This window comes from Eulemur rufifrons, chromosome 20 (genome assembly GCF_041146395.1).
Source record: "Eulemur rufifrons isolate Redbay chromosome 20, OSU_ERuf_1, whole genome shotgun sequence".
Classification (NCBI taxonomy): Eukaryota; Metazoa; Chordata; class Mammalia; order Primates; family Lemuridae; genus Eulemur; species Eulemur rufifrons.
In genome coordinates this window covers 47,529,619-47,551,172 of record NC_091002.1, presented here as the reverse complement: position 1 = coordinate 47,551,172, position 21,554 = coordinate 47,529,619, and the positions used below count along the sequence as shown (strand labels likewise).

General features: G+C 58.6%; 1 protein-coding gene across 2 annotated transcripts in view; it reads left to right on the top strand.

The window, feature by feature from the left end:
• PMEPA1 (prostate transmembrane protein, androgen induced 1) overlaps positions 1-20,155 on the top strand; it is a 53,517-nt gene extending 33,362 nt beyond the window's left edge. For both annotated transcript variants that reach the window (XM_069495718.1, XM_069495717.1), the window contains exons 2-4: positions 14,984-15,138; positions 18,825-18,878; positions 19,255-20,155. In XM_069495718.1, the coding sequence (XP_069351819.1) occupies positions 14,984-15,138; positions 18,825-18,878; positions 19,255-19,800 (755 nt within the window). In that variant the 3' untranslated portion in view covers positions 19,801-20,155. The remainder of the gene's footprint in view (positions 1-14,983; positions 15,139-18,824; positions 18,879-19,254) is intronic.
• Positions 20,156-21,554: the final 1,399 nt, after the last annotated feature.

Below are 21,554 nucleotides of genomic sequence, written 5' to 3'. Positions count from 1 at the left end.
AGGCCAGGCCGCCTGCTTTGTAATCGAATGATAGCCACCACTTATTGTGCACTTACTGTGTACACACTAGTGTTTGGCGAGCTAGTACCGATACATACTTGCTCAGTCCACCCTTTAGCAATTCTGTGAGGTCGATACTGTTGTTGGTCCACGCTTTACCACGGGGAAGCTGTGGCCAGGGCCCGTGTAACCCCCAGGGTCACACTTACAGGAAGGGGCTGCATCTGGATTTGAATTCAGAGCCACCTGCCTCCCACAGCTTTGCTGGGTCCCCGTCCGGAGCTTGGAGAAAAGGCTCCACGCGCCTCCCCTGCTTCCTTCCTAGAACAGTTGGTCAGAACCTTGGTCTTTCTGTCATTGGGATTTTCTGCTTCTGGAAGACGCTGTTTGGAAAGGAAGTGAAACCAGGGGCTAGAACAGCCTCACCCGTGGGGTGGGGACAGGAGAGGCGGCTGGCGTCTGGGAGGCTTGTAACTTCCTTCTTGGGATCTGTTTTGCCTGTTGCCTGAAAAAGAAAGAGGAAGAGACTCGTGCAGATGGAGGCACAGGGAGAGACTCGACAGATTTAGACCCCAGACAATCACACGGGAGACAGACAGACAGATGCCCCAAGAGGGAAGGACACAGGTGCCACACGCAGAGCCCTCCGAAAGACATTCGCTCACCTCGCTGCTCTTGCCCCCGCAGGAATGAGGTTGCCCCTCCCGCCTGAGCTCCCCGGCCGGCCGAGGGCCCTGCCCTGCGGTCTGTTTGGGGCAACTTGAGGTTCCCAGACCTTCCTCCGCAGAACTGTGAAACAGACTCCTGGCGAGGGTTGCCACGGCTGCGGGCCGGGGTCTTCCCCGGGACTCTGAGTCCCACATAAATGTGCGGAGCCGGGCTACCGCGCAGGGCAGCAAGTCGGCGTGGAGGGGGCGCTTGTGTCGGGACGGAAATGGCCTTCCAGCCCGGCTGGGCTCCAGTGGACCCAGCCCTTGGCCTTCAGCTGCCCCTCCTGAGAGATCAGAGGAGGTGAGGGGGCTTCTGGCTCCGGAGTCGGGCTGCCAGGAGGCTGCTTTTTGTGATTGCTGCTTCGCATGGAGTTGTTGTCCACTCGTGTGACAAGCAAGAGTGGTGGGTACACCAACAGGCTTCAGGCCCAGGCGTGGGTAAAGGCTGGCCCTGCACGTAAACCTGTGTGACCTTGGACACATTGTTGTGCTTCTCTGAGCCGCAGATTCCGCATCCCTAAAATGAGGTGATGAGAAGACGGGGGTGCTTCCTGGAGAGTGGCTGGGAACCTTAAATGAGATGGGAGAAACCCCGTCTTATGGGGCCTGCGGCACGGGACGGGGTTACATACCTGTTGTTGCACGTTCTCTGTTGCCACGTGGCTTTGGAAGGTCCCAGGTGATCCAGAAGTACTTTCAGTTGGGTTTCTGGGGACACAGATTCAAATTGTTTTGCTCCAGAGAGGACCATCGGCAGGATTCGAAGTGCCCCAGCTCGGGGTTGGGGGGCCGCCCCAGCTTGCTGGGAATCCACAGCGCCTGGTGCAGGGCCTGGCAGGTGGTAGGTGCACGGTAAGTGTGTGCTGCTCGAATGAGTGAATGATGGTAGAGTTAGACAACAAGAGAAAATGTCTTTCATGGAAGATAAAGTCAGACGCCCAGGTGTCCCTGCGTGGGGATGGAGGGCAGGTGTCTACTCTGTCCCAGGGCGCAGCTGGGTCTCTGCAGGCCCATCTCCCAGGGCCGGGGTCCATCCAGCCCTTTCTGTCCATACAGGGTGCCTTAGACTGCTCAGGCTGCTGCAGTGCCAACAAAACACCACAGATGATGTGGCTGAACAACAGACATTTATTCTTGCAGTTCCAGAGGCTGGGAAGTCCAGGTTCAAAGCACCGGCAAACTTGGGTTCTGGTGAGGGCCTGCTTCCAGGCCTGCAGAGGCCGCCTGGCTGCGTGCTCAAGTGGCCTCTCCCTGGTGCACGTGGAGGGAGGGGGTGAGGGGGGGAGAACGAGCTCTCCCTGGTGTCTCTTCTTGTAAGGCCACTAATCCTGTTGGATTTGGTGCCACCCTGCGACCTCTTTCAACTGTGATTGCACCCTCAGGCTCCACCTTCACATACAGCCACGCTGGGGGTTAGGGCCTCACTATATGAAGTTGGGGGAACCAAAGGTCCCCCTTTCCTTCTGCTCCAAACAGAGGGTTGGAGGCAGGTGGGAACGGCCACTTCTATAAGTAAGAACTATTGCCATTAGGAACAGCCCAACAGTGGCTGTCACTTGTGGGGTTTACAATGAGCCTGGCACTGTGAGCCCCATGGAATTCTCATGTCAGTTGCGTGGGTGAGGCACCATTCAGTCACAGGGTCTGAAGGCGGAGAAATGAGCCCAGATTGGTGAGGCCACCACTCAGGGTCACGCAGTAGTGGGTAGCAGGGTCAGGTGTGGGGCGCAGGTGTGTGCCGTATCCAGGTCCACATCTCAAGCCCTCCAGAGTGGAGGCAGCCTGACCGGTCATGTGTTGACCAACTACTGCTCTCTTTGCTGCCTGGGCACTACTGAGGTTCTGGTGCCGGGGAAAGACTGTTTTATAATTGGGAGTCCCACATGGTGGTGGCCTAAGCTTGGCGTCATAGGAGTAGTAGGGTATAGGGGATCCTCTCGGGCAGCCAGGGCTGGGCTCTGAGGGGTGAGGAGGAGTCTGCCGGTTCGAGACCAGTGGAAGGGCTCCTGCTTGTTGAGCTTGTGCCAGCTTTGAGAGGCCGAGGTGGGAGAATGTTGCAGTCTGATGGAGTGGCCAGACTAACGGGCAACGAGACATAGACTGACGAAAGGCTCCGTCGTGACTTAAGCATTTTCTTAGAAGTCACAGCAGATGTCTTGGGTGGTATTTACAAAATTAACCACCACATGGGAGAGTTTAAAACTGCCAGAGAAGGAAGTGGCTGCAGGGGCTGGGCAGTTGGGTGGGGCTAGACGCGGGCCACCAAGGATTGGCAGCTGGAGGAGAGAGGGCGTCTGGGGGCGGGTCCCCAACCCGGGCAAAGGTTCAGCGTCAGGATGGTAGAGCTGACTGCGGGGCAGCCAGGGAGGGCCGTGCAGGCAGCCAGGAGGCAGTTGGTGATGGAGGGCGTGCTGGGGCCCAGGAGGGCGGGAGGTGGGCCCAGCGAGTGGCCCTCGTGAGTGACAGCTGACGTTCACTGCCCACTTGATGATACACCAGGTGCTGCTGGTGCACTTAATATGCATTCACTCCACCCACTCCGCCGCAGCAACCCGTGAGGTGGGTGCCAGTGGTTTTCCACTTTAACAGATGAGGAAACTGAGGCACAGAGCATGAATAACTTCCTGCTGTCACCTGTTTGGACACAGGAGAGCTGGGGGATTGGATTCACACAGGCCAGCTCCAGGGCTCCCACTGACCACGGGACAATCCTCTGCTCTCCGGTGTTTACTGAACCACACTCAATTCCTGGGCGCGTGATGTGGGGGTGCCTGTCCAGCAGCCTCTGCCCCGAGTGAGACCAGGAAGAGCTGGGCCCCTCGCTCCTGAAAGGCAAAGCCACACTGGGTCAGCGCTGAGCCCCCTCCAGACGGTGCCCGTCACCGGCTGACCGCGGAGGCTCTCCAGCACGCGGCGGGCATCAGGGAGGCCCCGCGGGACTGAATGAGGAGCTATTGAGAAGTGGCTAAATACGGCCACATTGTGCTGTCCGATTCAGAGCGATTCAGAGCGGCGCTTTTTGTCCAAGAGGCTTGGAGACGCAGCCCCAGTTCACTTCCCCTCCCCGGGCGCCGCCCGCCGCCCTGGCTCATGTCAGGAAACACCAGGCTCTCAAAAATCAGTAATTGAGAGAAACATCTGCTGGTTTCCAAGGAGCTCGAGGCGCCTCCCTAGTGACAAGGGCATACGTGCGTCCCATTGGCGGCTGACGCTCAGAAACTCGCACATGCGAACACACACAAGCACTCACCGCCACGTGCGAGAGTCTTTTGGTATGTTATTAAGGTTTCTTAAATTAAAATTATTAATGCTTGTTATAAAAAATTCAGTCAACATAGAAACACAGAAAGGAAAAGGGATAGTCCCCCTCTTCCAGAAGTAGCCAATAGTAACAATTTCGTTTTTTATCTTCACTTTTGCTATAAAAATGGATTCATAATATTTTTACTGTTTCAGTTTCTTTATTTCTGCCCCAAAATACTTGCTAACATCATCCATCGTCAGACCTACGGACCAGTGATTCTCAGTCAGGGACTTTTTGCGCCCCAGGGGCATTTGGCAATGTCTAGGGACATTTTTGGATGTCACAAAGAGGAGGTGATGGTGTTTCTAGCGTCTAGTCCAAGCATGCTGCTCACCCTCCCATGGTGCACTGGGCAGCCCCACACAGGGGGGCCGTGGTCCGGCTCAGAATGTCAGTCATCTTTTTAGTGGCCCCATTGTATCCCATAATAGGATGTACCAGGGTTTGTTTGGTGGCATTTAGATGGTCTCTGGTTGTTCATTTTAGAAACAGCCCATGCAGCGATACGTGTGTCGTGTGTGTGTTTGGGCCCTTCTGTGAATTTTTCCATTAGTTATGATTCTGAACGTTAAGTTTTCTGAGTTGGAAGGTAGCGTGCATGTTTAGCTTTGACGGGCACTGCCCAGGTGCCTTCCAAGAAGGTCATGGCCATCAACGCTGCAGACTCACTCGGCCATGCCTACTGGCTCCCCATTTGTCCCCTGCTCGCCTCAATTAACGAAACACGTCTGGTTGATTTGAAATAACTTTTCGTTGCACCTCCGACGTGTCTGCCCATTGATGGAAGTGGCTCTTGCCGTGAATTCACTCCATTCTGCCAATAACGGGAACAGTGATTGATATTTTGCTGACCGTGGGTGTTTAAAGATGTTCGATGTGGGTGACAATAGAAACAAAAATCCCATTAGCTCTTTCCATTTGGATAATAACAAGAAAGATAAAAGGCACTGCTTTGCCTTTTCTCACTGAAGGAGTGTTCTGAAATCATGAGGTCCTGAAATGATGACACGGGTCCTGTGCTTTCCTGGAGTTCTTGTCTCGCCAGCCTGTTCTCCACGTGCACGTTCAGACTCGGGCCCCAGCGAGCTCTTCCGTGCCCACCTCCGCAAGATGACCTCGGGGTGAAGACGCGTCTCTGTTGCTCAGGATCTCCCGAAGTCCCAGGAATGAAGGGGGCTCTGTGCACTTCTGCCACTGGGGGTTGGAAGGCAGCTCGCCTTGAACCTGAGTGGTCCTTTGCAGGCTAGCTCAGGTGCAAGTTAAAGGGTAAGCACACACAGCAGGATGTGTGCGATTAATTTATCTTTGCAGCCCTTTCAGCCTAGCTCCTTATTGTCTAAGTAATGCACCGTGACTATGTGTGGTCCCTGAGGGCATCCTGACGCTCACACCTCCACGGGGCAGCCTGGCGCGGAGCCTTCTCTCTGAGGCTCAGCGCTGGGCCCTGGTGGGGGCAGCCTGCCAGCTGAGTCAGGCACACCCATCCTGAGACGCTCATGCTGGAGGGGGGCCGAGCAGGAGTTGCTTTGGGAGCCTGGAGTGGGTGTGCGTGAGACCTGAGGGTGGGAGGCGTCAGAATGCAGTCTTGGTCCTAGCACCTGGCAGGGAGGGAGGGAGGCTGGGTGGGTGGGTGGAAGGACAGGAGGAAGGACGTGGAGTCAGCCAGGTGAGGGAAGGGTGGAGGCGGCCTCCAGGCAGAGGGAATGAGCATAGATCCTGCAGCTGGAAGCAGAGTGGCAGAACTGCCCTTCAGAACCACCTTGCTTATCTGCAGCACCACGGAGGCCCGAGGCCCGGAGAGGACACCTTGCTCCCTGCAGGGGCCCAGAGTGAGGGAGAGGCACCGAGCCACTGGGTGTCACGGGGCTCCCTGCATGTCTGGCTGCAGGGACTGCCTCCAGGCCAGGGGAGGGAAGGCCTGGGGGAGAGGAGATGACAGTCTGGTGCTTGGATGTCACCTTGGGCTCCACGGGAGGGGTGGCCAGAGGCCCCCCCACTCTGCCCCAGCACAGGCCCTCACAGCCCTGGCTGAGGCTCCCAGGGCCAGTCGGAGGCTCTCTGGCTTTGCCCACCCTCAGTCCCAAACCCCCTCCTGCAGTCCTTGCCATCCGGGGACGACAGTACCTCTGCACAGAGACCACCTGGGAAACCTCAATTACGGGCAGCAGCCGTCTGTTTCGGATACTGACAGATGCTTTTAAATCTTTTTCAGTTTTACTGTAAATGTAATTATATATGCTCACAAATGCTGAGATGCAGAAGTGTGTTATATGGGAGGGGGTGTCCCTTCCCCACGGTGGGCCCTGCTCAGGGCACCCACAGCTGGTAGCGTCCTGTGTACCCTGCTGGTCCCTTGTGCAGATCCAGATGGGTGCCTGCAAGTATAGGTGTGTATTGGAAGAATCCACCTGTGTTTTTAAAAATACATGTTTGTTCTTTTTTAACCCAAAATGAGCTCATCTTACTTGGTGGCTTCCTGTGAGCGCACACAGATCTGCTGTGGCTGTGCCTCCCTGTGTTGTGTCAGCCCCTGTCGCAGACACTGAAGTGGTTCCCAGGTGATTTTGACCTTTTGTGCGAACCTGCTGTGGACCTGCCACATCACCTTTGCACACGAGGACAAATGTGTGTGTTTGTTCGCCACATTTGTTGGGTGCCTGCTTTAGGGAAGGCACTGTTCCAGGCACTGGGGACACAACAGAATAAGCCAAGTCCACTCTGGTGTCACTGATATTCTAGAGGAGGAGGCAGGAAATGACCCATCAGACAGATTGTGTGCAGCATTCCGGGTTAGTGCTGCAGAGAAGAAGAAAGCAGACACAGGGCGTGGGGGTCCTGGGGTTGGGGACAGCGACATTGGAGCAGAGATCAGAAGCAAGCCCTGAAGAGGTCGGGGAAAGACCGGTCCAGGCAGAAGGCACGGCGTGTGCAAAGGTCCTGAGGTGGCACGGCACGTGCTTGGTGCTTTTACAGAAGAGAAACAAGGTGGTGAGAGCAGAGTGCACGAGGGGGTCCCCGAGAGAATGCGACCTGGGAGATCAACACCCCGACGTCCATTCACCAGGCTGAGGGCTCACACCTGCCAGTGTCCGGGGGCTGCTGTTTCCTTCTGCAGAGGTGCTGCAGTCTGCGTTGTCCTGCGCTGTAGTGCTGGCAGGGGGGACCCACTCGGGTGGGCTTTCTCCACACCCACTGTGGGTTTGGACGGCTGCGGCTCAGGTCTGTGTAGGGAGCGGGGACGGACTCAGGAGGGCCCCTGGGAAGTTAAGTTCTCACTGCGACCTTGTCAAGTGCAGACTTGGTTGTCTCTCCTTTGTTTCCCCAGATGAGGACACTGAGTGATTTGCCTAAGGTCACAGTAAGTGGCAAAGCTGCGATTTGAACCCAGGGCTACTGGGGACAGACCTCATGCCCTAAACCTGTGCCCTGAGAGTCATACAGGGTGAGGAGCTGCCACGGCCCCAGCCTCTCGCTGAGCGTGTGACGCCGCAGCGTCCACTTCCTCCCCAGCGCGGGGACAGTATCTCGGGGTTCCCCGTCCAGGTGCCAGACGCCCAGCTGCGCGCTTGGCAAGGAGTAAGCACTCTGAAAGCAGCAGTGCAGCCTGTTTTTAAAAATGAGAAAACTGGCCTAGATTTGCCAACCGCCCCCCAGACCTCCAAGAGAAAGACAGCAGAGCAATTTCCTTTTTACCCATAAAAGGTCTTACCCTGAGAAACAGACGTGCCGTCGGGGGTGTTTGAAATGGCACCAGAGCGATCAGAAAGTTATTCCTTTGACGTCTGGTTTGATTTTACTTGAAATTCGGTAGAGGGGGGGTTCTTATTCAAATGCGGTGGGGGCGGGGGGAAGGGCTGGAGATGAAGTGGCTGGAACCTCAGGCCGGCTGGGTCTCTGCGGAATGACAATGAGGCCGCCTGGCGGGTCTCATCCAGGCAGGCCTAACAAGATTAGATTTTCATAAATTTCAGACAGTGCCAATTCCTAATTCCTCGGTGTGCGGCCAGGAGGCCAGACAGGGCGGCGTGCACGGGCTGCTTGTTAACCAGGAAGGACGCGGGCATCCCTTCCCCCGGGACAGACACGGTGGTGGGGGATGGGGAGGTCGTCCGGTCTGGAAACCTCCCCAGGTGGACTCTGCCCAGCTCTCCAGCTGAGGAAGCAGAAAGGAGCTGCAGCTCCCACTGTCGGGAAACTTGGGAACAGTCGCACCCACTCCTGACACCTGTCTGGGCTGGGTGCATTCTTGGGGCAGCACCCCTCCCCCACCGTCGTTCACGTCTGGGAAGTACCGGGACAGGGATTTGAACTGAGGCTCTTGCTCTGCTCCAAATCCAGGTCCAGGCTCCTCCACCAAGAACTGGAGTCCAAAAACTTGATGCAAAAGAATTGCGCCTTTACTCTCGCTGAGCCGTCACTGAAATGCAGGCACCTGGCCACGGCCACCACAGTGGCAACCACTGGCTTCGTTCCACATCGGCCGCGTCTTTTACAAGCATCACAACTTTGATTCCCGTGGGTCTCGGGCCACGGCGAGGTCATTTAATGCAATTCTACTCCTGTGTTGCACAGACGCCATCCTGTGTGTTATTCCTGCGTCACAGATCTGGTTGAGAGTTTGGTAACTGCATTTCAATATCGTTGGCTTCCTTTTTTAACCCGATGTATTTTATTTTAAAAACCATATTCTGATAAAGGGTCCGCAGACACGGGGCTTTACTGGAGTGGCCCAGCTCCCGGCCCGTGACCGAGGCCAACTGTTGTGAGAACTGTGAGGGGAACAAGTCCTTCGTGGTGAGGGGACTGGCACGCAGGAGGTGACAGCGGAAACGGCAGCTGTCAGTATCTCTGTGCTGTGCCATGGGAGGTGTCCAGAACTCCAGCATGCGGTTCCTCCTGCCGGGAGTTTGCTCTGCGTTGGCAGGAGGTGGGCGTCACTGTCCACAAATGCTGGCTCGGTGGCCCCCGTTGGAGGGGGTGCTGCGGGCATTTCTGATCCAGCCTGGAGGTCAGTCACACTCAGTGCAAGCCCTTTGCCTGCACTTGAGCTGCTTCTGCCATTCCGGGATCGTCACACTTTGTGGGGCCGTTGGTCTACCCTAGCCATGAAAGCATTGGCTCTGGGGCCCGAGAACCTTGGCTCTGGGCCCCTGGGCTGCGTGGCCTTTGGCCAGTGGCCTCACCTCCCTCAGCCTCAGTTTCCTTGTCTGTAAAGTGGGGGGTCATATTCGCATTTACTTCACAGAATGGCAACGATCCAGTGAGGTGTTTGGCCCCTGTGCCTGGCGTTGAGGGAGCCCCTGGCTCACAGACGGCTCCTCCCGGTGTGACTTGGGCCAGGAGAGGCTCAGACACGTGCACACGTCCTGAGGGGGCTGCGTCTGTCTCGGGGGGGAGGATGCAAAAGAGGGGGTCGGCCACTCCAATGAGGCGCACGAACCTGTTAATTTGAAATTATTCACAAGGAAAGAGGACACTAAATTAAATTAGAGTGACCTTATTTTGCATGTGGAAGATGGGCTTGGTCACCCCTGAGAGCCTGCGGCATTCATCACCCGCCCCCAGGGAAAAATTACCAAGAAAAGTGGCAGGAGCTGCTCCCTGGCCCCCCCGGGGAAGAGTGCGGGCGGGACACCGGGAGCGGAGTGAGGGAAATGGGATGTTTCTCTCCCCGCAGCTCCAGTTCCCATGGCCAGGTCCTTGGAGCCTGGGGCCACGGGTCCAGCCACCCCTTCACACGGCCTTTTGGGACTGCCCATAGCTCAAACCTCCGACCTGGGGACAGAGGCCGGCAGGCTTTTGCTCCACAGCCTGGCAAACCTCAGCCTTTCTGGGGGCATCCGTCGGGATGAGGGATGCTTTTTATCCCCAAAAGGGTGTCAGTAATTGTGACATTGATGACAGTGGAGCCCCTCTCTGTCTTCTGCCCTCTTCTGAGCTCTTACGTCGTTATTTCACCCCCCGGAGCCCCCCATTTTCAGATGAGGGACCTTTGGCTCGCAGACATGCCTGGGCTCACACAGCGATGGGCTGGCGGGTGCCAGAGGCCAGACCAGGCCTGGGTCCAACCGCATCCCCAGAGATTCCCGGGGCATGGGGAGTACTTTGGGAGAGCTGGGAGAATTTAGCAGGAGAACAAAGCCCTTTTCCCTTCTTAGGTCCTTCGGGGTGGCTCTGGGTTTGGGGCTCAGCCCTGCTCTTTCTAGTTGCACAAACGAGAGCAACTTCTCCCTAAGCCTTGGTTTGCCCATCAGCAAAATGGGAACAATGAGGGTCCCTGAGCTGGGGGGCCCAGAGCCTGGGGACCCTGGGGCATGCGTTGTTGCTGTTAAAACCCTAACAGTTCTTACGATGAGTGGCCACAGTGAGCCTGGGCTGTGGACCAGACCACCTGCCACCTGCCCCACCTGCTCTGTCCTCAGCCTGTGTCCTGTGGTCATAGGAAAGTTGAGGTTGGGGACAGTGGTAGGACCCAGCCCTGCCGGTGCCATACTGGGCATTTGGCCTGGGTAAAGGAGCGGTCTGTCAGACCAGGACACTGAGGCAGGGTCAGTGTGGCTCCGTATCTGTGGTTAGTAGCTGGGTGACCCTGAAGATGCCTTGGGTTTGGCCTGCTCGACCCTTTTAAAAGTTTTTCTTTTTTTGGAGACAGGGCCTCCCTCTGTTGCCCAGGCTAGAGTGCAGTGGTGTCATCATAGCTCGCAGCAACCCCCAACTCCTGGGCTCGAGCCATCCTCCTGCCTCAGCTTCTCGAGTAGCTGGGACTGTAGGTGCACAACACCGTGCCTGGCTAATTTTTTTTTTTTTTTTTTTTTGAGACAGGGTCTCACTATGTTGCCCAGGCTGATCTCAAACTCCTAGCCTCAAGCAATCCTCCCACCTCGGCCTCCCAAAGTACTAGGATGACAGGACAGCCACTCTTAAAACTCGTGAATGAGCTGCCAGACTTGAAGGCCAGGCAGCTTCACAAACAGCTTCTGGGTTCTCTGGAGAGGTTGGGGATGCGGCTGCACTAGGGCTGCACGGCCCCGTGAGGCTCCTTCCTCTGCCTGGCGAGAGGCACCTGGGTCTGGCAGTGCCCAGCTCTCCAGCCGCCCGAGCTCACCCTGTCTGCAGAGTGGGTTCCGCCAGGCCCCTGTGCTGGGGGAGCAAATGAAGGCACACAGGAGGATTCCGTGAGCAGTCACGGTGGAGAGACGTGTTCACATTGGTCTGCTTCATGCAGGTATTGGGTTGTGAACTGCACCCTTCTCTCCGCAGGGGCTCTTTGCTGATCGGGCAGTGGTGCCTGTCTAGGGGGGTGTGGACTCGGGGCGGGGAGAACTCACGCTTGACTGACGACACCTGCCGTGGGCACGGAGTGAGCGGTGGAGGAGGACGATGACGCTCCAGCATCCTGCAGGGCCTGGCAGATAGTGTCGAGGCGTGGCATGCCACGGCCCACATGGGGCCTGGAGCCACGTGGACAAGCCTGTGTAGAGGGCCGCCGCTCCCAGCTCTGTTTCTTTAATGCCAGGTGGGAACGCAGTTGGGCCAGGCATCCTGGGTGCAGGTGTCCTTGGGCCTCCAGTTTGCAGCCTCTACCAGCAGGTGCTTGCATGGCCGGCGAACCCCCAAGGGCGGGTGTCTTCTGGGAGTGGCACCATGGGTGTGAAAGTGCATGGGGGGCTGCTGTCAGGGGGCCAAGAGCCCCTCACCCCATGGCCAAGGGTGATCATCAGTGGATCCACCTGAGGGTCCCGACGCTGCGTAACCAGCTCTCCCTCCTCACGGTGCTGGTGCTGGCTGGGGGTTGATGAGACCCGGATGGGGATCTCCGGGCCTCCTTGGCCAAAACACCCAGCTTAGGGTGTTCCCTTACTGCTGGCCACCCACCCCGACCCCTGCACCCCTCCATGCCCCTGCAACTGGGCATGTTCTGCTCCCGCTGCCCCCTGTGCCCGGGGCCTGTGCCCTGTGCCCCTGGCGCCAAGGCTGCTGCTCCTTTAGGCCCAGCGCCCACCTTCCAGGGAGCCCTCCTGGGTCTTCCGTCGAACGCTCCCCGGGTGAGTCCAGAGCATTCAGTTGTTGCTCCTTGAGGGCTCATGGGCTTGGACCACCCTTGTGTGAGCGCCGCGCCCATCCCTGGCCAGCATCAGAGATCCTCCTGCGTGCCGAGCACACTACCCACGCCGTTCACGCAAGCAGACTGTGATGGGCACAGAGGGCCACCCTGAGCCAGGCTGGGACCCAGACCCTCTGACCCAGCCACTGTGCCCCACCCGCAGGGCTCCTAAGCTGGGGTTTTGGAACATTTGCGCATCCCCTTCCCCTCTGAGCCTGGGCCCCTGGCTCCAGGGTCTGGCCTAGCATGCCTCCATAGTAGGAGCTTCTTTCCGGGCCTGTGCCTTAACAGTGTTGGTGGCCCAGGGACCAGGGTGGTGACGTGTGTGCCTTACAGCACCCTGTGCTCATTTCTGGCAGGGATTTTGTCATTCTGTGGTCACAAACGCATACAGGCCAGATCCTCCTGCCCTCTGGCCGGCTTGGCATGCCGCGCAAGGTTTGTCCACACCTGCTCTGCCTGCAGTGGCCTGTCCATCGCGCCCGAGTCCCGTGGCCCTGCTGGCCCCGCCACATCAGCTACTGTCTCGCCACCACGGTCTGTGTCCCCTGGGCTGCCAGGGCCCAGGACAGGGACAAAGGCAGCCGCACCCCTCCCTCCCTGAAGCCTGGTGTGGGCAGGGCTCCTAGAGCCAGCGGGAGGGGTCGCTGGGGTGAAGAGTGCACGGGGCTGGGGGCAGGGAATCACAGGCCCCTCGGGGGAGGGGGCGTGGGAGTTGCACAAAGCAGGCCCTGTCTGTCCCCTGAATGCACGGCTTTATCCCGGCCCTGACAGACGGACTGGGCCCTACAGAATCAGGCCAGGCTGCCCCGGCCCTGGACCTGCCCCGTCTGGGGAGACAGGAGGTGTGGCGTGGTGACCTGGGTCTGAGGTCTGGCCTCTGCCCAAGCCATGCTCCGCCCTCCTGGCAGGAGCCTGTGGACGTCCCACGGGCAGCTCCAGGCTTGGGGCCCGGGTTCCCACCAGGCAGCGCCCCAGGCTTTTGGGGGCTTGGGAAGATCTCCCCAAAGCCCTTGGTTAGTTCATCCTCCCCCCGGCCCCTGCCCAGGGCCCACCAGCTTCGAGCTCTGGGACTTGGTGCGTCTGTCATTTTACCTCTGAGCCTGTGTCTCCTCACCTGTGGAACAGGGATGATAAAAGCACCTGTTCTTAGGTGTGCTCGGCGCCGAACAGGGATCCACAGCCGGGGACTGGTGACTGGATCCTTCTTTGTCGACACTGGCAGCGTGGGGTGTTTAGCAGCATCCTTGTCCCCCGCCAGATGCCAGTAGCACCCCCAGCTGTGGCAACCCAGGGTGTCTCCAGACATTGTCACATGTCCTTGGGGTGCAGACTCACCCCTGTGGGGAAGCATCGACTTAATAGCTGTGTGTAAACAGTGGCGCTGCCGAGCAGTTGTGCTGAGGTGGGAACTGGGGGAGGCATGTAGGGAAACAGGGGTGGCAGGGAAGCAGGGCTGGCCGGAGGATACCGGGCAAGTGACTGCCTCAGTGTGGAGAAGTTTCCGCCACTTCATAAACAGTGACGGTCCCATCACCTTCCCCCTGGGGGAAACTGAGGCTGGTGGCAAGAGACGGGTGGCCCTCCCAGGGCACGCCGGCTCCACACCGCCAGATGTTTTCCAGGCCCCGCCTGAGGCCTGCCTGCGGCTGCTCCCTTCTCCAACTTCAGGGCCTCCCTTGGGAGGAGGAGGAGGCGCTGAGTCAGTGGCACAGGGCTTGAACCTGTGACCCTGGGAGTCCTCTCTGGCACACCAGGTCTGGGGGAGGCACGTTCCTGTGCCCCTTGGGCCGGGCATCCGGTCTGGCGAGGCTGGCGGAGCTTCAGCCCTTGACGCTGCGCCTGGTGCCCACTCCGCGCGTCACCTCCGAGGGACCCGGCATCCTGCCCGTTGTGGGGCTCGGCTGGCACCGGCTCGGCCAGCTGCCGCGACTGCTTCGGCGCACACTCGCTTGAGTCAGCAGAAACCGCCCCGGCTCAGGCAGGATCAAAATAACCTTCTTCCTTTTCCAGCACTTGAGGGTTTTTCCGCCTTCTAGGGGAAAAACAAACCACCCCCCACCACAAAAAAAAAAAAAAAACTTTAAAAATGAGACTTGCAACATTTGCAGCCATCTGGAATGTGGTTTTCTGAGGCCTCTTCACCAAGAGGAGGGGCCTTACGACCCCTGTCCTGTCGGGGGCGAGTGGTGTGTGTGAGTGTCGTGTGTTTGCTGGACGTGCGTGTGTGGGCCTGTGCGGTGCGTTGTGTGTGTGTGTTGTCTGTGTTTATTTGCGTGTGCTGGGGATTGCGAGTGGGCCCACTGGGGGGTGTAGGTTTGTGTACACACATCCACACGTACTTCCCTTTGTTTACTCCACAACGCTCCAGCTCCACACCTGGTTCCAACATCCCCTCTCCACACCCAGGGGTCCCCTCCTCTTCCCCGCTGTCTCCTCCCCTGGTTACCCCAGACAGGTGGAAGGGCCGTGACCTCTGCTTTAGCCTTTGCCCGGCGACAGGAGGCCCACGTGCAGGCCCCTCTCTGCAGGTCACTCGTGCTACGAGGACAGCTACGGGCGGCTCTGGGAGCAGAGCGGGGAGTCCTGCGTGGGTCGGTCCCTACAAGTAGGGTCTCTGGGCCGCAGGCTCTCCCCGTGCGTCCTCCCGGCCGACACCGCTTCCCAGGAGAGCTGCTTCCCCATGTGCACGCCAGCCCCGGGCACCGCCTGTGACCTTGCCGGGAGAATGTGGCGTGGCGTCCCTGAGTCTTTGTGGCGTTCTTGCTCTGCCGGGAGAGTGTGAAGTTCAGAAGGGCTGAGCCCTGCGCCCGGCGGCCCACAGGTTTGTCTCGAAGTCTCACGTGCTTCTCTCTGTCTCCGCAGCGGAGCTGGAGTTTGTTCAGATAATCATAATCGTGGTGGTGATGATGGTGATGGTGGTGGTGATCACGTGCCTGCTGAGCCACTACAAGCTGTCCCCGCGCTCCTTCATCAGCCGGCACAGCCAGGGCAGGCGGCGAGAAGACGCCCTCTCCTCGGTAAGCTGGTGACCCCCCGGGTGCTCTCGGGAACCCAGATGCAGGGCAGGAAGACGGGCTGCCGTCCTGGGCACATGCAGAGGCCTGCGGGAGAGGGCAGAGGGACGAGGACGTGGCATTTCACTCTGTACCCGACAGGGCGCTGAGGGAGAGGTGCCTGCTGCGTTCCTGCAGGTCCTACACCCGCCCTCCCGCCAGTGCCCTGCGGGCGTCTGGCCCTGTGGGCAGTCCCCGATCCATTCCACGGGGCTTCCATTCCCTTGTGTGTAAAAGGGGTTCACGGTTGTGTCCACCTCCCAGAGGCCTCGGGGCGTAGCACAGAGGGGGGCCGGTCATTGCTGGCTATGAGAGCACTTGCATCCTGTCGTGCACCCACTCGTGCACCTCCACCGAGCCCGCACGGGTGCCCAGGACACCCCTGCACTGGGGGCCCGGCTGTGAGCAAGTGCCATGGGGTACTGGGCGGGAGCTGGGAGGGGCAGCAGGCGCCCCTGCAGGACGCCCAGGGAGAGTCGCTCCTAGGCCAAGCGCCGAAGGATGAAGTGGGGTGGGCTCCGGGGCTGAGAAGGACTTGGAGCCGCATGGAGGGCCTTGCCCTTCGGATAACCCCAATTTTGATATGATAGTAGGATGGTGAGCATGGTCGGGCATTCCGGAAACTCGGGAACATCCCCACAGGACTCCACAAAGTCGGGGCTGAGGGATATGAACACCCGGCTGTCCCTTGGGGCCACACTCTGCCCTGCAGCTGGTGTCCTTCCTCAGGCGGACAGAAGGGAGGTGCAGCCTCAGTCTCTAGTGGCCTCCATGTCTGCGCCCAGGGTGTGTAATTTAACGGTGTGGGGCAGGACGTGGCCGTCTCAAGAGCAGGCTGGGAATTACGGGCAGGGGGTGGCCCCGGGGCTGCAGGCAGGCTCTGAGCCGGGGCGTGCCAGGTGTGGGGAGGACTGGCAGAACAGGCAGCGCCGGGCATGGCCTCCTCCCTGCTGGGGACACCTGGAGCTGGTGGCAGTGCCAAGTCCATGGGCTGAGCCAAGTCGGCCGAGGAGTCTGCTGGCCGTGGCCCGAGCCGGCAGGCCTGTCCCTGGCGGGTTTGGCGTCTCTGCTTGCGTCAGGCCCCAGCCTCGGTGCGTCACCAGGTTGTCAGGGCAAGGAACACCTGCCCTCCGACAGGCACGTGGCACCCCAGCCTGAGGCCCGCGGCGTGTCCCTGAGGTGTCTGGGGGCAGACTCTGCATCTGCTGCTCTGAAGGAATCCGTGGCTTGGAAGCCCAGGGCTCACCTGCCTGTTTGTTTGCTGTTGCTGTCGCCCAGCAACGGGTGCCACTGTTTGCCTAGGGATGAGCTACCTGCCCGGTCTCAGTCGGGACCTCAAGGGTTCACCCACCTAGAGGCGGAGCTGGGCCTCAGAGAGGTGGGACACTGGCCTGAGGCTACAGCGCCTGTTGGTGGTGATTTGAAGAGCCTGTGGCCCCCTTTGTCCTCCCTCCAGTGCTGGGGAGAGCGGAGGCAGATGAGCCTGGGGAGCACAGCCTGGGGAGCACGTGCTACAGTGTGTGTGTCTGTGGGATGGGGTGAAGCCAGCGCCTCTCTGCCCACCCTGTGTGGCCTAGGGCCACGGGGAGGGTGCAGGTAGTTGCGTGCTGGGAGTACGTTCCAGGGTCTGGGCAGGAAGGGCCTGGCCGTCATCGGGGGAAGGTGGCCCTTCGGGCAGCACCCAAGGCTTTGCTGTCAAGCAGGAGGGCAGGATTCTGGCCCTGGCTCCCCAGACACCTGAGCCTACTAGAAAGTCTGTCTACCCAGCCGCCTGCACAGGCCCCCGGGAAGCCTGGCTGGGTAAACATGGAGCCTTGTTGGACCTAAAGCAGAACGTGGCGGCTCCCCTGGGGGCCCCCTGCCAGACAGAGTGTGCCTGAGGAGTCTCTGGGCCCCGTGACCTCCCAGAGAGACCCACACACAGCTGCCGTCTGCCTGGGGCCCAGCCTGCGTCCCACTGCGCACTTGGGCCCTGCCGCGGCATGGCTGTCCTGTCTGAGCCCCTTTTCAGGGTGACCCCTGGGAGTCCCCTCCTCCCTGTGTCCAGCCAGCAGCTCCTGCCCCACCTGCCTGCCCCTCACGAACAGGGCACCCTCTCCCATGGCCCTGGATGTGCTCTGGCCCATCACCTCACCCAGTGACACTGGGCGAGTGTCTGCCCTCTCAGAGTGCGTGTCCCCACTGGTCAGACTGGGCAAGGAGGGTGGTCAGAGGGTGAGGCTCAGGTGCGGGGAGCCCCTCGGCACAAGGTAAGACGCGGCCTCTCTAAGGGGTGAGTGGGTCCTGATGGGACGGTCGTGAGAGCCACTAGAGGCCCCTAGTGGCCATTTAGGGAATTGCCGTCCTCTGGCAGTTCCCACCCAGGCTGCAGGTGAGACGTGTCCTACCTGGGAACGCTCAATTCAACCTGCCCCCAAGGAAGCTTCTGGAGTGATGGATGTGTTCATTATCTCCGTTGTGGTAACAGGCTCTTGGTATATACACATGCCCGAACTTACCCAATTGCAATCTTTGAATATGGGTTTACTGCATATCAGTTATATCTCTCTGAAGCTATAAAATTAACAGACATCCCTTCCCCTAGGCCCAGGGCTCTCCCTGATGGCATGTTGGGCAACTCAGACATACTGATTCCAGCATGGGGTCCCCTTTCCTTGGAGGAGCTACAGGCCCCTGCTGTGGATTTAGCCGGGGACGTAAGCTTCGTGCGGTGATGCTATGTCCGTGTACCTGGCCCAGAGCTTGGCACAGAAGTGACACTGTATTCCACGTTTCTTGGTGACCAAATCGTCGTTTTATAGCAGAGCATCCACCTTGGGCACTTCAACTCTCCTCTGCTTCTTCATCTGTAAACTGGGATATCAGTCATTATAGGTTCGTTCATAATATAGAGAGAGAGACGGACTGTGGAGAGATGAATAAATACACAGACAAGGTGACTGCAGATAGGACAGGTGACAGGTTAGTTCATGGGAGAAGGCCTTTAGATAATGGTGTCAGAGAGAGTTCACACGGGACCCTGGAACTGAAAATAAAGAAGGAGCTGGCCAGGCAGTGAGGCAGCCAGTGCAAAGGCCCTGCGGCACATGCTTAGCATGTGGGGACACCAGGGAGCTGGTCATGGTGGCTGGCCGGAGTGCAGTGGTGACACCCAACACTCTCATACCCTCCCTTAGGGCCACGTGGGCTCCAGGTGGTTTTTACGTTCAACTGTTAAGATTTTTAACCCCAACAGGCCCGTGCTGTAATTATTCACATTTTTAGATACAGGAACTGCAGCATCCGAGTTCAGTGACTTGCCCCACGGTGAGCAGGTGGTCCAGGCCGGGAGAGTCCGACTCGGAGAGGCCACCATGCTGGGCTTTGTTATAGGCCACAGGAAGCTGCCCGGGGAGGGGGGTTGAGAAGGGGGACCCTGGAATTGGGTATATGTTTTCGAAAGTGTGAGGCATGTTTCCGGGGACAGCAGCAGGAGCCGAGAGACCAGTGAGGAGGCAGTTGTCATCGTGTCCTCGAGAGGTGGAGCAGGGAAATGGAGGGGTTCAAGATCTGTTCCCTGGGTGACTGGACTCAGAGTCACAGCCGGGCTGAGTCTTTGCTCTCCCGCCCCCGCCCTCCCACTGACCCTGCCTGTCCCTCTCCTTCTCCAGGAAGGATGCCTCTGGCCCTCGGAGAGCACAGTGTCGGGCAGCGGAATCCCAGAGGTGAGAGCCGGCGCTGCCCCCCACCCACCCCAGCCCTGCCCCTCTGGTGGCCCTGCTGGGAGAGGATTGGCTGCCAGAGGCTCTTACTCTCTTCTCTGAATCAGTGTCCTTGCCTAGGATTGTAAACTCCCTGCCCGGAGGGTGGGAGCACAGAGGCTGCCCCTGTTTCAAGGGGGGCTGTGCAGCTCTCCCGTGCACACTCCAGGGCTCCCCAGGGGGTCAGGTGGAGGCTGCACCCTTGCTGGGCTCCTTCCCCGCTGCCCCCCACCTCCCCAGGGAACCGAGTCACATGCAGCCAACCCCCTGTCTCAGGATCTGCTTCTGGGGGGCCCGACCTGAGATGGCCGCCCTCCTCACTGCACTCTGCTCCCTCCAGCCGCAGGTCTACACCCCGCCTCGGCCCGCCGACCGCCTGGCCGTGCCCGCCTTCGCCCAGCGTGACCGCTTCCACCGCTTCCAGCCCACGTACCCGTACCTGCAGCACGAGATCGACCTGCCACCCACCATCTCGCTGTCGGACGGGGAGGAGCCCCCGCCCTACCAGGGCCCCTGCACCCTCCAGCTGCGGGACCCCGAGCAGCAGCTGGAGCTGAATCGAGAGTCGGTGCGCGCACCCCCGAACAGAACCATCTTCGACAGTGACCTGATGGATAGTGCCAGGCTGGGTGGCCCCTGCCCCCCCAGCAGTAACTCAGGCATCAGCGCCACGTGCTACGGCAGCGGCGGGCGCATGGAGGGGCCACCACCCACCTACAGTGAGGTCATCGGCCACTACCCCGGGTCCTCCTTCCAGCACCAGCAGAGCAGCGGGCCACCCTCCTTGCTGGAGGGGACCCGGCTCCAACACACACACATCGCCCCCCTGGAGAGTGCCGTCCTCTGGAGCAAAGAGAAGGATAAACAGAAAGGACACCCTCTCTAGGAATCCCGGCCGGCTGCGGCCGCAGCGGGTGAGAAGGCAGAATGCTCTGCACTTCTTACAAGAGGGGAGAGAGGAAGGCGGGCGACACACGGAACACACAGCGTGTGGCCGTCCTCTCCCACCTCTCTGTGTATAAATATTTACATGTGATGTCTGGTCTGAATGCACAAGCTAAGAAAGCTTGCAGAAAACCATGTTTCTTTGTTGAGCTGTGTCTTGAAGGCAAAAGAGAAAAAAAAAATTCTACAGTAGTCTTTTTTTTTGTTTCTAGTTGAGCTGCGTGCGTGAATGCTTATTTTCTTTCGTTTATGATGATTTCACTTAACTTTAAAGACATATTTGCACAAAACCTTTGTTTAAAGATCTGCAATATTATATATATAAATATATATAAAATAAGAGAAACTGTATGTGCGAGGGCAGGAGTATTTTTGTATTAGAAGAGGCCTATTAAAAAAAAAAAGATGTTTTCTGAACTAGAAGAGGAAAAAAAATGGCAATTTTTGAGTGCCAACTCAGAAAGTGTGTATTACCTTGTAAAGAAAAAAAAATTACAAAGCAGGGGTTTAGAGTTATTTATATAAATGTTGAGATTTTGCACTATTTTTTAATATAAGTATGTCAGTGCTTGTTTGATGGAAACCTCTCTCGTGTCTGCTGAGACGCGAAGGGAGAAGCGTCGAGATTTCGGAGCCGAAGGCAGGCAGGGGTGAGCTCCCCGCCGGGAAGGGCGGGCTTCCCGAGGGGCCGCCTTCCCTGCAAGGTGGATGCTTCCGCCAGTGGTAGGTTATCAGCCGTTATACATTCCTTACCGAAGGAGACATGTTTTCTTCCCCTGTGGGCCAGACAGCCTCTCGATCACAAACAAAATAGGAAAGTTACCGCAGAGGCGCCAAGTTCCGGGTGGTGGTTTTGCCCCTTCCCAAGATGACAATAAACTGTTACCGAAAGAATCCGTTTTTCCTCTTATTTTCAACCATGAAGGTCCCCGTGGGGAGGAGCAGGGTGCCGCTCACAGGCTGCAGCCGCTCCCTGCACGCGCTGCTGGGGACAGCGAGGGCGGAGGTGCTGGTCTGTGCAGGGTGCCTCGGTGGCGGTGGCGGTGGCGGTGCCGCTGGCCCCAGGGCTGACCCGCGGAGCCTGGGGCGGCACGCTGGCACGAGGAAGGGCCCAAAGCGTTAGCAATCGGACCTCATCCCCGTCTGTTTCCCCTCATGTATCGATTCCCACGCAAGAGGCCCGAGGTGAAAAGGCAACAAGCCCACGTTTCTCCCAGGACGTGGGGAAGGGTTAAAACGAGCAGATCAGTCAAACCGACACACCTGTGCTCCGGGCTTGGGCTTTAGGAGCAGATGTATTTCCCGCCTCCTTTCCCACTCATTCGTTCCCTCCCCCACAGAAACAGTCGTTTGATGTGTTTGTCTGTCTGTGTTTTCATGCGTGTCTGTGCTGGGCTCCACTCTCGCTTGCCAGGTCTGTATCCAGTGGATCTGGGGTCAGTGTGCCCCTGCTGGCTGTGTGCCCGGAACGCAGCAGAAAAGGGCGTGTGATTGCAGGTGACGGGAGAGAGCAGGACTGTGGTCTCTTCCCGCCCTGCCTCGGGCTCCTGGCCACCGTCACCCCGCCCATCCCATGGAGGTGTCTTGTCATTTTCGGCAGAATGCTAACTAGTAGACCAACATGAAAGAAAGAAGAGGCAGTAACTCTTGTGTGTAAGTCACCTTGTTATTACTTGAATACAAAAACCTGAGAAC